We start from the raw sequence: 13,566 nt of genomic DNA, 5'->3' as shown, positions 1-13,566 counted from the left end.
TGAGAAAACATAAAAACATCACAGGCTCTAAAATGAAGAGTGATCACCACCCAGGCTCTGCATCCCTTCCTTGAATAAACTGGTTAAGTGCTGAGTGCCGAAAGAGGTTTTCGGGAAAATAAAACAGAAAACATTGGTTTGGCCTCACCTATTTCATCAAAAACCAAAGGAAATTGAGATTTAACCAGAAAACGTTTTCATTTCATTTCAAACCAAATGACTTTCTTTTGTTGGATTGCAAAAGTCTAATTACACGTCTGAAGCAATTCCTGTGAGGACCATCACCAAAATATCTTACTTTCAAAATTGCGACAGCGTCTTTGAAGCTTTTGTTTATTTATCTTACAACAAATATATTTATTCCACCCTCAGCAAGCAATTAGAAAGGCAAAGCTTGGGATAGTTGAGTCATAGCTGTTACATTTGTAGCAAAAAGCTTCTAGGTACAATTATGATTGATTTGCTTTTTTATCAATGAATGCTCAATGACATAGGAACCTGATGGGAATTTTACAATTACAGGTATCTTTGAAAAAAATCCAAATGTTTTAAGAAGTCAGGGGATCATCAAAATGATTAGAGTTCATCTTCTGGTAACCATGACTGTCTGTATCATGTTCCAGGACAATCCATTCATCAGTTCTTGAAATTCTTTACTTACGTAATGTTGAAGAAACAATCTTTTCATGCAGAGATTCTGCTTTGGTACAGCTTTATGTAGCACAGTGTCCAGTTGAGAAACATTGGAACTGAACAATATGAACCCTGAAGTGTTAACGAAAAAGAACAACTGTACCGTCTTCCCAATAAGTGATATTTGAAACAGTGGGGTACTAACATGACTGAACTGAACGGGAGGCTGTGGCTCAGTGGTGGGGTGTTGGACTTCGAATCAGGGGATAGCAAGTTTGAGCCCCACTGCAGTCAGCATGTCGTTGTGTCCCTGGGCAAGACACTTCACCCCAAATTGCTCCTGTGGGGATTGTCCACAGTATTAAGTATGTAAGTCGCTTTGGATAAAAGTGTCTAACAAATGACATGTACAGTAATGTAATGTAACTAGACACAAAGGTCATTATGCATTTGGCACTTTTGTCTCTTTGTATCTATCTGTGTTGTTCCAACCCGATCTCTCTGCTGCCGATCAGGGCTAGTTGTGAGTGGTTCCAGAACAGTAGCTAGAGTCCAGTTCTGCCACTGCCATCCTTCCAGTGCATTCTGGTGAATGTTGAGTCTATCCAGTAGTTTATTGTGTTAATCTTTATAGATTGCATTCATTTATTTGAGCTGTTTTACCAAAACTTTGTTAACTTAGCATTGTTATAGAATATAGTGATCCGGGGTTCCCATTGCTACCTCTGCAAAACATTGGCAGTAATAGAAGTACCACAGAATCTTACAATGATCTCAGAGAACCAAATCAATTGTCTTGCTGTAGTCTAAATATTAAGTCAGTAACGTATAACTCGTGTTTTGAAAAAGAAAAAGAATTGTGAGCCAAAGTAGCAAAGCTGCATTTTTTATTTCCTTTTTTGTTATGAGTTTACATTTGTATGTGTTGTAATTTTACACAATATGTATTTAAAGTTCAGCCCACATTTAATAAAAAAGTTGTAGAAAATAACCCTAATAAAAAAATCTGCCACGCGTCCCATTAAGGCATCAAAAGCTTTATCAAGAGGGTGTGCTATTTGAAGATGATCCCCAACGTCTGAAGTGGAGAGTGTTTACAGCCACTTAGGTATTTACATCCTGACTGAGAGTTTGAGTATATCATGAAGTACTCTCTCTTAAAATTAAAAACAGATATAGATGTACTCCTCACATTTTAATGCAAACATTTTTAACATTTACTTTTGAAATGTGCTATGTAATGGATAATTTAGGCTATAAGCAGTCATTCCTTCCTATGTCCGTTAAGCTTCTCAACACTCACATGTAATGTTATTTATATTTAAATGTTGGCCATGAGGGTTGTGCAGCACTTCATATTTTACTTCCTGTCTGTTTTCTTCTGCTGTTCATGTTTGTGTTTACTTCCTGTCTTTCCTTTTCCACTGATCTCTCTGTCGGCAAAACCCTAACCCTCTTCTAACTTCTTCCCTTTCCTAGTTTTCTGTTCTTGTTCTCTCTTTATTTTCTGTACGGACCGTTCAGCCATCATAAGACCAGCTTTTCATGCTCTCAATATATATATCTATATATATATATAGATATATATATATAAAAAGGGATATTCAAAAAGTATTGCATGGTGTTTTCTGATGAAGAAAAACAAATGTGTTTTTGCCACAGTTGACGTTAAACTGACCAGACTTCTTACTGTGGATTGATATTCACATTGTCCTTTGATAAGAGCGTCCTTTGCAGGGGTCTGCGAAAAAGAGCACTGCTTAATGTCTAAATTGACCAATCAGAATCAAGCATTCAACTTAGCTGCTACATTCACACGCCATAATCTTCACATTGCAACATCCAAAGAACCCTCTTGATTATGGCAGTGTACTTGAGTCTCAGTTCTTCTGCTGGGGATGTTATTATGTTCACAACCAGCCCCCTACTCTGTTGAGCGCTGTGCTTCCTTATGTTTGCAATACATATATAACATTCACACAATAATCCACTAAAGGGGGGTAAGCTGACTGGAAGAATGTAATTGTCTGATTTCATGGGCACAGAACAAAGTCATAAATTGATGAAGTTATTTGTATAAATCACTGTCACAGTGCATTTGTCTGCCTTATCCCAGGTGTCGGACTTCCCAGAGGAGCAGCTCCTGGTAGCCGTGTTCCCAGGAGTCCCAACAGCTGCCGAGCTCTTCCTGTTACCCCACAAGAACCAATCAGAGGGCAAGAAAAAGAGTGAGGAGGTGCTAGAGCAGGTATGGGGGACTTTATTGAAAATGTACATTATTACTTGAAATCTAATCAAAAACGTTGCTGTTCACAAAGCAAAACAAGACTTATTTTAATGTAGATAACCATGTTGTATGTGTTTAACAGGTATCTGATGTAATTGTAACCGCGCTGAACCAGAACTTGGTGGAGTTCGAGCTGAAGCCTGGTGTAAGGGTGATTGTGTACAACACACAGTTAACACTTGGTAAGAAACATTTGCTCTTATTGACATTAAGTTATCAACCCTAATTGTACCTGGCATGGGGCATCACCTATCATTTTATATTCTTCATTTGGAAGTCCCAAAATACACAACTGTAAAAATGGTCATTGGACAACATGAATGTTTCTTTGCTCCGCTCATTAAAATTCCTGTCAGTCTGCCGCCTTTCCCAATAAAGAACACAGGGGAGTATGACAGGCTCGGGGTTGATTTTAAGTGGAGCTCCTTGAGACGATCTTTTATGCCTGCCATAAAAAGCTGAACATCTGTTCTATTTCTTGTATCGCCATCCAACCACAAAATGAGTGTTACACTAAGTATAATTATGTTGATTATTTAGTCCTTGAGAAAGAACACTGTACACTTTTATGGGAAAACATTTCTTAAGAAATGCTTGAGAAGTCAACAGCGTCTGGTTCGAAAATGCTGAAAATAGGTGGTCAAGATTACAAACATTTAATAGGCACTGCTGTCAAAAACCAAAGTGCTGTTATAAGTATAAAAGCAATGCTGGATTCATGGAGGCACATTGTAAATAACATGGATTTTCAGGAGAAATCTACCTTTTATTGGTGTTGGAAATACTTAACAAATCCTGTGTCTGACTGCTGGACAGATACACTTACACGGTATTCATTGCTTGGCTAGTTTCATTAGGCAAACAGTCTTCGGAGGCACACAGCCATGAGTTGTGTGTAGCTGAAAGTGCTGGGTATTAACAGCCTGGCATATGCTGCTCTGTGACGATCTGTGGTGTGCTGCACTTTAATGACATTGGAGGTTTACCCAGCTGGATACCTCTTTATATTTCACCTCCCAAGAAAAAGGTCTAAAGAGCCTTCAAGCTGCTTGAGAAAGGTCAACAACATACGTAACGCTGTTTGTAAGCTCAAGTGTTTTGCAAGTAGCTCATAAACATTGGGAATGATTTCCCTGAAATACCAGACATTAAAGCCCTCTTCAACATAACGAGTTTGATTATGAGCAAAACCATGTACTTTGATACCAATCCTTGAAAGTGCTTGTTTGATTAGCCTTTTGTTTGAGGTAAATGTAACCATTTCAAATCTACCTAAAAAGTAATAAATACCTGCTGCTGTCACCTTCTTTGCCCAGCAATAGAAACAGCAATTTCACGCTATCACAACAATGACATTTGAGCTATTTAAAACAAAAGCATAATTTGAAAATCCATTATCTCTGTTGTGTGTGTATATACAGAACTCACGGTCAGCAGTGGAGTTAATTTACTGGAGCATAAACATGGGTCTATATTTCATTTCATGTAAATGTGCAGTCCGGAAAATGAAAAATAACACAATTTGTATTACGATAGAAACAAACTGATGACACAAATGTTTAGAGAACCATGACAATTTTTTTACAAACATTGTTTTGCTAAGCTGCCTAAGCACTTGCAGTTCATACATGTTGTACATATTGCAGATTAAAGACGCCCTGTGGAGTTTTTAAAGTGGTTGATGGACAATACACAATCCTGCTACCTGTGTAGCCTACTCTGCTAGTCAACAATTCATTGGCAAGGGGACCTTGGTCCGTAGTTTGAGAAGCCCTGGCCTACATGTATTTACAGGTCTTCCAACAACTTAATTTAATTTACTTTATACAGCTACTAAACTTTTTATCAGGAATAATGTACTTTCATTTACTCAAATTGCTGGGCATGTTGGTAATGCAGACAATGATATCAACAAGCTAAACATGGTGTAGACCATGTATATTTATGGGTCTTCCAACTACTTAACTTTACTTACTTACTTTATATAGCTACTCAACTCTTAATCAGGCATAATGTACAGTACATTCATCTTCGTCGCCATTACTCAAATTGCTGAGCTTGTTGGTAAGGCAGACAATAATATCAAAGCACATGTAACATGCTAAACTAGCCTAACATGTTATAAAGCCGATACTGTAGATAACTAACTAACTTCTCACTTTAGCTACTTAACCTTTTATCATGATTAATGTAGATTCATGTACATCAACGTCTCACAAATTGCGGGGCTTGTTGGTGAGGCAAACAATGAAATTAAAAGGAGATATACCAAAAGCTAACTGTTTCCTGTCCGCTCCCACAGCACCCTTGGTGGACTCCAGCCCCAGACACAGCAGCTCGGCCATGCTGATGCTCCTATCAGTGGTGTTCCTGGGTCTAGCAGTGTTCCTCATCTACAAATTCAAGAGGTACACTGTGTGATTACTTCCACCTGCTGCACATGGCACGGTCATATAGAACCCTAGTATATATCTATTATTTTATTATCCATTATTGATGATACCATTTGAGCACCGTCTGGACCAATCAATCAGTCGCGCTAAGAAATTTGATTTAACAAGTCCCCCTAGAGGTTGTACACAAACTTCTAGCAGGATTGAATGAGCATGTGGCTCCAATCAGTGATAAAATGTGGATAAAACGACCATTAAAAGGGTTGAATATGCTGTTGCTGTGCCACGCTTGTTATTTGCTGAATAAATTATTCATACTTGAAATGATTCTCTTGAAAAGTCTGGGGGAATGGAAAAGCTGTCATTAATTATGAATATGAATTTTTTCCCATTAGTCTAAAGAGCATGCATTTTTCAGGAAATCTCACAGTTGACAAAACAGAGCAATTAATAACCCAAATGAATGGTAATTGGAAATAAATTGGATGGTGACTAAATATAGATGTATATTAGGTGTTATAAATGTTGATGGGAAAGATACCAATGCCACTGTAATTTGCCTAAAGAGTAGTCACTGAGGTATTATTACAGTTGAGACAACTCTGAAAGTTGGAATGCCCAAAGCACTAGGAAACAGAACTGTCCTTGAGGTTAGCCGAGAAAATGTGTTTAAAGTTTGTCATAAAAAAAACACTTTTGTTAGACTTGTAAATGATTATTTTTATACTGAAAAATATGGCAAACATTTCATTTTTTCCAATTTGTCAATCTCTTCTTTTGTAAAATTAGAAAAATACCTTGGATCAACATATACGCTGAGGTGAACCAGGAGAAGGAGCAGGAGATGATTGGCTCGGTCGGCCAGGGTGACAGCACGCCTAAAATCACTCTGAGTGAGTTCTCCGCATCCAAAGAACTCATGGAGAAAGAACTGGATGCCAGGATCAAAAGTAAATGAAGAGCTTTCATGGAGTGAAATGATTCCACTCAAAATGATTGCTTACTGACTTGAAAAGGGTTTTGATTTCCTGATCGGAGACATGATTTTCTATCATTTTGAAGATGGTTTTAGAAGTCAGAATACACAAATACATGTGTGCAGAATCATACCCCAGGAGTACTTTAGCTATTGAATTTGAATTATTTTTTAAAACAGAGAATTGGCAACTTAATCTCCTTTTAGCAATTTGAATTATTCAGAGAAGAGGAAAGCAGAGGGAGCCGCAGAGTATAGACAGACCAGGATGGGGTTTAGCACAGTAAAGAAAAGATTTTCAGCAAGGCTTGCAGTACTGAGAACAATGAATAAATAATAAAACCAACATGTTTAAGCATGCTGCCTCAGGACATCGTTGGCCAGCAGGAGCACAGAGGCAGCGGCCTTAATCACTTGACTATTTGGTTAGAATATGACTTGTTTAAATATTCCAGCACATTTGCGAAAAGCTAATTGGCTAAATTCTGCTTACTCTGACCTTATATGATACGCTGTTTTGCTGCTTTACCAACAGAATGCAGTACAGGTCAAATGGCAAGTGCAGTTCCCGAATTAATTTGTCTCTGAGTAGCTGACGTAGGTGTGAAAATGATTAAGGTCTTACACCGAGGTGACACCCACAATATTGTATTCAGCTCAATGCCCATTGTTATCTTCTGCTTACTGCCTGTAAGCCTCTCCACAGAGGAGAGGCGGTCAGTATTGTCATCATGTAGCAGCATGACCTGAGGTGCTGCCCCAACCCTAATCATACTAAGTCTACAAAATGAATAATAAATGCAGACCTCTGCTACAGTATAGACTAGAACTTCACAGGGTTGCACAACTAGTTGTTATGCTACACATTCGTAGCGTATGAAACAAAGACTGTATTCCACTCCTGTAGTGCATTTTCTAGAACTTGCATCAGGAGAAATATACAGGAAAAACAGCAGCAACACAAAAGCCTCGATGCCTTCTATACATGCAGTGCAACCAGACAGTGCATGTATATGGGATCTGTGATATAGAGTGGTGCAGTAATGATTCTTAAAACCCAGAAAATGATTAGCATATTACCATTTCCGGTCGTCTCAAAGTCAATGGATTTTTGAACATGTGTGTGGTAAGAAGCCTGAAACAAGGTCTGGGGTTAACACAAGCTAACCTTTTTGTTCCACAAAATAAAATATGTCATATAAATAACGATTGGTTAAATTAGACTTATATACCTCATCACTCCGACACAAGTCCGCCTTTAGCTTAGCCCGGGGTGACGCGCCACCATGTGACCGTAATGTACTTCATACATTAGCTTTTTCACTTCTTCTGGTTGCATTTACGCTTAAAAAAGGAAAAAGTGATGTTAGTATATGGAAATCATCCTGCTGAACAAAACGTGTCAGTATCCTTCACGAGTGTTGACCACAAAGCTTGATTTCTGCAATATACCAAAATCAACTGGGGAAATCCCATCATCACTGCAGTACTCTATTGAGTGCTATTATAAGAAGATAACACATTTAAAATTACAATAATTACATCTTGTAATAAATACAACGGACAATTTAAAGCGTAGAATAGAAGCAATCATGCTAATTAGAGTAATAATTACTTCCAGTCCTGGAATGTACAGTATATTACATTAAATGGCCAATCCAGGGATTTAGTATTGCATTTTCTTACAGGCAGCAAAAACAGATGATGATATAGTAAGTTCAGAAGACGGAAGACATCCTCATAGTAATGCTTATTATTACTGGACACTACATTTTGAATAATGCAACGTAATAATATCCTTTATTAGACCCAAACTCAACCCTCCCAGTTCGCACACAGGCCTTTTTTTCTACAAATGCATAGGGTCCAAACCAATGAGGATATAACCCTTTAAAAAATTAAGCATTTGTTTAAATTCTAATAACAAAACATAAAAACAAGAACAAACAGCAATACAAATTAAATTATTCAAAAGAAAGAATTAAAATAAAACAACTCTCCTGAGTGTGAGACAACATGCGCAACCAAAAAACTAATTAATTCTAATGTCTTGTTCAGTCTTGCATAAAGTACATTTGTTCTCAAAATATGAAAAGCAAATTGATAAACATGTTTGTTGGGTATGTTTTCGACAGTTTTACATTATAATTCAATTAATTTTCCATTAACAATATACTGCATAACAGAAAAATGAACTATGTTTGTTGAGTAATGTTGGTTTAGTCAATCCTATCAATACATCTTCAACATGTGGACCTTGTTGGCCTCTTCCAAATGAAATCATAACTTAAATTGTTCTAGTATTCTGAGGAAGAGTTATGAAATAATTCAATGCTGATGAAACTTATTACAGCCTTGAATCAGAGAAAGCAGTTCGTCTTGACATGCTGTTATAACCTACAGTACATAACATAAACACAAATGTGTATTCTCTGCATGTGTTTCATGTTGTCTTGTATAATTGCCCTTAAGACTACTTTAGGAGTTATTTTGTTTTCTGTGAGTTGTTCCCAAAAATGTTGCAAAATGCAGTGGAACTACACTGGAGGTCTTTGGATAGATGTGTACCCAGGGTTGGGAGAGTTACTTTGAAAATGCATTTCATTACAATTACTAGTTACCAGTAAAATCTGTAACTAGTAAACCTAATCTGAGTATGAAAATATTGATTATATTTTATTCATAGGAAAACCTGCCTGTCATTAAGCATATTCAGGCAGTAGTTTATACACCAACACTGAAACACATGATTCACACTTAAAGTATTGGCCTACAGAACAGTACAGTTTACAGAAGAAATGCAATGTTTTGTATCCTGATTACATTATCCCGTTACATTAAATCCCTTACTTCCCGATCCTGCATGTATCCCATCATCCTCCACTAATGACATCATACGACTCACTGAAGTTTCCCTTCATTTTCAGCATGAGCGGTAGAAAAAAGAAATACATTTTCATAATGGCTCACTTTCTTATATCCAAAAAACAGCTACAAATCCTTGGATTAAAACATTTCAGTAATAAACACGAGGTGTCCATGTCAAAGAGGTTGTACTGATGCAGAACTAACTATCTCTCATTCTTTTCTTCTGTCTTTCTCTGCTCAGGGGGAGTTGGAAACGCCTGCGAGAGCACAAGGGAGATTCCCAACTGTACTAGCGTGTAAAGCTGAAGAGCGACAGTTTATGTACAGCCAAGTGTTACAGTGTCGGGGTTCTCTTTTTCTGTTTTGTAATTCTCAACACAACTGATGTTAATAGTTTTCTAAGGGACCTCATTTATACTGACTTGCACGGATGCCTCATTCAGCAACATCCACGCAGAAAAATGTCAATTTACTCGATGAGATCAGTGTCGTAACTGGCATATACAGTTTTGTGGATGTATAAGCTACATTCATTCACAGAGTGAAATACCTTTGGTCCACACCTGTGAAGAGTTCTGTACATTTCATAAGGAGTTTGCTTTGAGAATAATTTCTGCCTATATATAGACTATAATGTCTGAGTCTTCAATCTAACAGGGAATATTATTGAAATGTACAATATTATCATATGTTCTGTTAAATGTATATATTATTACTTTCTACCTGCTCGTAGTCTAAGTACCATGGACAACAGAGGATCTGGTCTGTTTTTGAAAGTGTGTTAAAACATTACTTAAAGAAATCAACTTTGTTTCGCTAAGGTTCTTGACTTGTGCATGTTCTTATTGAGGACAGGATTTCTGTGTTGTAGATAAGCAAGTGTTGTAAATAGTTATTTTCTAATCCTCCCTCAAAGAGCCCAATGGATTTTACCCACACTTCTTCTGTTTTGCCCTTGTTTTCTGCAGTTACTGTTGGGCGATAAGTATCTTGTAGAAAAGGTTTATCTGTAAATGCAGGTAGAATTCTATTGAAATAATGCAGTATTAACGTCCCACTATTTCCTTGGAAAGAAATACAAACATGTCCAATGTGTTTCATTAGATATATACAATAGATATTCAGTGATGTTTACACAGATTCCATCCTTGCCATTGGTCTCATTACATTACCTTCTGCCTGTTGGACAATAACTCAGATTGGGCATCAGAACTCATTTCTATTGTGGTGACCAGTGATCAAATTCACAATATTCATATGTTGGGAGAACATTGATGGCGTTCAATCCAAAATAACATTATAAGTTATGTGTACGTCCTCAGAAATACCACGAACAGAAGGTTGCGTTCTGATAGCTGGTTCCACTTCGGTTCCTGTTTGGGAAAGAACAATATGAATCAATCGAGTGGTGCACTGATGACCTTTTATTGTTGGCAAACCCTGAAGTTAGCGTCGCAAGGGCTCCTTCAACAAAAAGCTATTTGATTCTTTAATATATTTTCAAAAATTGCAAATAATAAGCGCTGTGACAAAACACACGTTTATGATACATAACGTGTTTTGTTCACCATGATAATCTCCATATATAAACACCAATTTGTGATTTTTGGAGCTAAAATGTAATTGCCAGAACCGGAAGCTAACATTGAGCTATTAACAAACTGCATCAAAGTCAAATGACCTAACTACAAACACGTTAAAAGAAAATTGACTTTTAGACGAGTGAACCGGTTCAGGACTCATTCCTGCACCACTCAATACAATACTGAGTGTAAACAATAATGAGTTTTAGTTATTTATGAATGCCAGTAACTGCCACGTGTTTAAAGCTACACCTAATACTGATAAAACCCTAAGAAGGCCTATAGTACATACATATTTGTAAGCATATACCATTGCTTGTGTTATATTGAATATACACAATCAAAAACAAATAATTTTTTCAAAAATGGATATACCTGAAACTTGAAATGAACTCTCGCTGGTTGTTCACTTGGTTCTTTGCTCAGGGTTTTGCTGTCGGCTCCATGCAGGGGAGGAGGGTTGATTTACTTGACAGCTAATTTCGCCCCACAAACATTCTCCTTCATTACGACAAGAAAACTGCATTTGATCTCAAAAGTGAGTCATCAATAGGGCACAGTGAGCCAACTTTCTACCCTGCCCCAAGGTCAGATTCACAGACGATATTGCGCTTATAATATTACAGCAAAAGGAGTGCCATAACGTTCAGCTTGGTGCAATTTGCTTTATTTTGTGGAAGGAGAGGGGGAAAAAAGTATATATTTTCTCGCTTTTATAATACCCCAAATTGTCATTCATGGTTTTCTTTCTTTGTTTTTTTCAAAAACGACATGCAGAGACGCTTTCTTCATTTATTTTTCATCATACAACTGTCCTTACATCCTGTCACTGCAAACCCACAATAAATGAGTTTGAGCGGAGCATGATGATGTCTTCGCCTGGCTACAGTCATGAGAGTAATAATTCCACTGGAGTGAATTGGACCGCCTTTAAGGCTCATGTTATGCCAAATGCCTGCATATGACTTAACTGAAATCAGTGCAAATGTAAAATGTAAGGGTGCATTTCACCCTTTGTGGAGTATTTTATCTTATTTGCACAGGTTTAGTGGTTAGCAATAAGCCACGCAATCCTGTTGTGAAATCGCCCCTTCCTTTAAAAAGACTAAATCCACTCTCCATGGGGCCATCATGGTTCTTTAACAACCCAACGCTTGACTCACTGCTTTGCTTTAAGTTTGAAATGAGGAGGTAACGTCCTCCCAGCATGCAGCACTCTCCCATCAGAGCTGTTTTCTTACTGACTGGCCTCGGGATGATTTCCGCCAGCCTCTTGGTATCCAGCATGGTGATAATCAGAGAAAGCTGGACACCTGAGCAGAGCGTGCCCCATGCAGAGCTTTCCCACAATGCTCAGCTGAAGTAAACAGCACTTGCAGGCTAAGCGAGAAGGGACAGAGGAACACAAAGGCACAGGCTGTCACATCACATATTCATTACCTCAAACACAGCGTTCTCATCTCAAACCAAACAGCCAAGCCTTGTTAGTGCAGACAGAATACACATTGAACAAAGATTGTTTTATAGCTTTGTTGTATTCATCACATGCCATAAGCAGAGAGTTGTTTGCCTTGCTGGATTTTCTTAGCGTGGGGTTTTTGATGCTGTCTTTCTTCTGATTTGTATTAGCAAAACAGGATTAGGACAAACAGAAATAAAACTTTTGAAAAGTTGTAAAAAGTTTGTACTGAACAATCCTACTTGTACTGTATTGGTCCTTTTTCGCCCCTCCTGGATCCTTTGAAATTGTAAGGAATGTATGATGACTTCACTTAGAGCCAGGCCATGATGCTACGCTTTCGGTACTCCAAAAAAAGTCTCAAAGAATAGCTACTGAACATGTTCATAGACTTTCAGTAATTGCTTCATTGGTCATTCCATCACCACGTTGATCACTGGACATTTCTGTCTAATCTGACTTCTCAAAAAACCACAATATTCTGTAAAATGATCCAGAAAATGAAAGAGATTCTTGCTTTCGTGATATTTCCGAAGGCATAAGCATTGTAATGTTCTTCATTGCACAAAAATCTACAATGCATGCATCATCAGTAATGTTTTGTTTCATCTTTATTTCCATATTTCTACGGTAAGGAAACTGTCATTTTGAAATTGTTTCAAATAAATGTATTTTTGTACATCAACGTTTTCGTCGTCTGGGTGGTGATATTCCTGTGAACTGAAGGGTGCAAAGAAGATGATGTTTAATGTGAATATCACGTTTGATCAAACAAAGAAGAAGTAGCAATCTACAGTAATAAGGATAGAAAACTAGCAGCACTGTTCATGCTCTTCCTCGACTCAGACACAAAACATGATGCCAGCTTTCACATTTTAACAGTTCATGGTGAGAGTAGAAGGTTATTACATTAAGCATCGTCGCATAATAGAAGTCAATGACTAAAGTGCTCGACTAAATAAAGACGTTAGCCTAATAATTTCCCCAAAGCTGTATGTGCCCACAATTTTCTTCAACACTGAGGGATTATTATGTGTGCTATCATTCAGTTTTATCTCCAAATAAAGTGGTTTGGATAAACTTTTAGCTTGTTAACTAGCTGTCTGATTACCTAACTAATTTAATTCACTCCAACTTTTGGGTAATTCTCAATGCTTTTATCAACCCAATTTCCTCAAAAGCAGGCAGCTGTTTACACTGAAAAATATCTAAAAGCCCACTGTGAACAGCATCAACCAAAAGACAACATTTACATCTAGCTAGTAAACAGAGGTAGCCATTTCCTTCACAAATTGGTGATGACCAAGAAAAAGCTAACAAGCAAGTGAATATTACCAAATGGGCAGAAACTAGTGCACAATGTCCAT

At 37.5% G+C, this 13,566-nt stretch overlaps 1 protein-coding gene across 1 annotated transcript in view; it reads left to right on the top strand.

Annotated features, from left to right (window-relative positions):
* The window catches only part of sorcs3 (sortilin related VPS10 domain containing receptor 3), a 263,786-nt gene extending 250,902 nt beyond the window's left edge, over positions 1 to 12,884 (top strand). The window contains exons 23-27 of the mRNA XM_034131550.1: positions 2,750 to 2,881; positions 3,003 to 3,102; positions 5,223 to 5,328; positions 6,103 to 6,263; positions 9,399 to 12,884. Coding sequence (XP_033987441.1) covers positions 2,750 to 2,881; positions 3,003 to 3,102; positions 5,223 to 5,328; positions 6,103 to 6,263; positions 9,399 to 9,457 — 558 coding nt within the window. The 3' untranslated portion in view covers positions 9,458 to 12,884. The remainder of the gene's footprint in view (positions 1 to 2,749; positions 2,882 to 3,002; positions 3,103 to 5,222; positions 5,329 to 6,102; positions 6,264 to 9,398) is intronic.
* The last annotated feature ends 682 nt before the right edge of the window (positions 12,885 to 13,566 follow it).

The sequence above is a fragment of the Trematomus bernacchii genome, unplaced genomic scaffold, assembly GCF_902827165.1.
Source record: "Trematomus bernacchii unplaced genomic scaffold, fTreBer1.1, whole genome shotgun sequence".
Taxonomy (NCBI): Eukaryota; Metazoa; Chordata; class Actinopteri; order Perciformes; family Nototheniidae; genus Trematomus; species Trematomus bernacchii.
The sequence above is the reverse complement of the archived record's forward strand: the minus strand, read 5'-3'. Positions and strand labels throughout refer to the sequence as shown.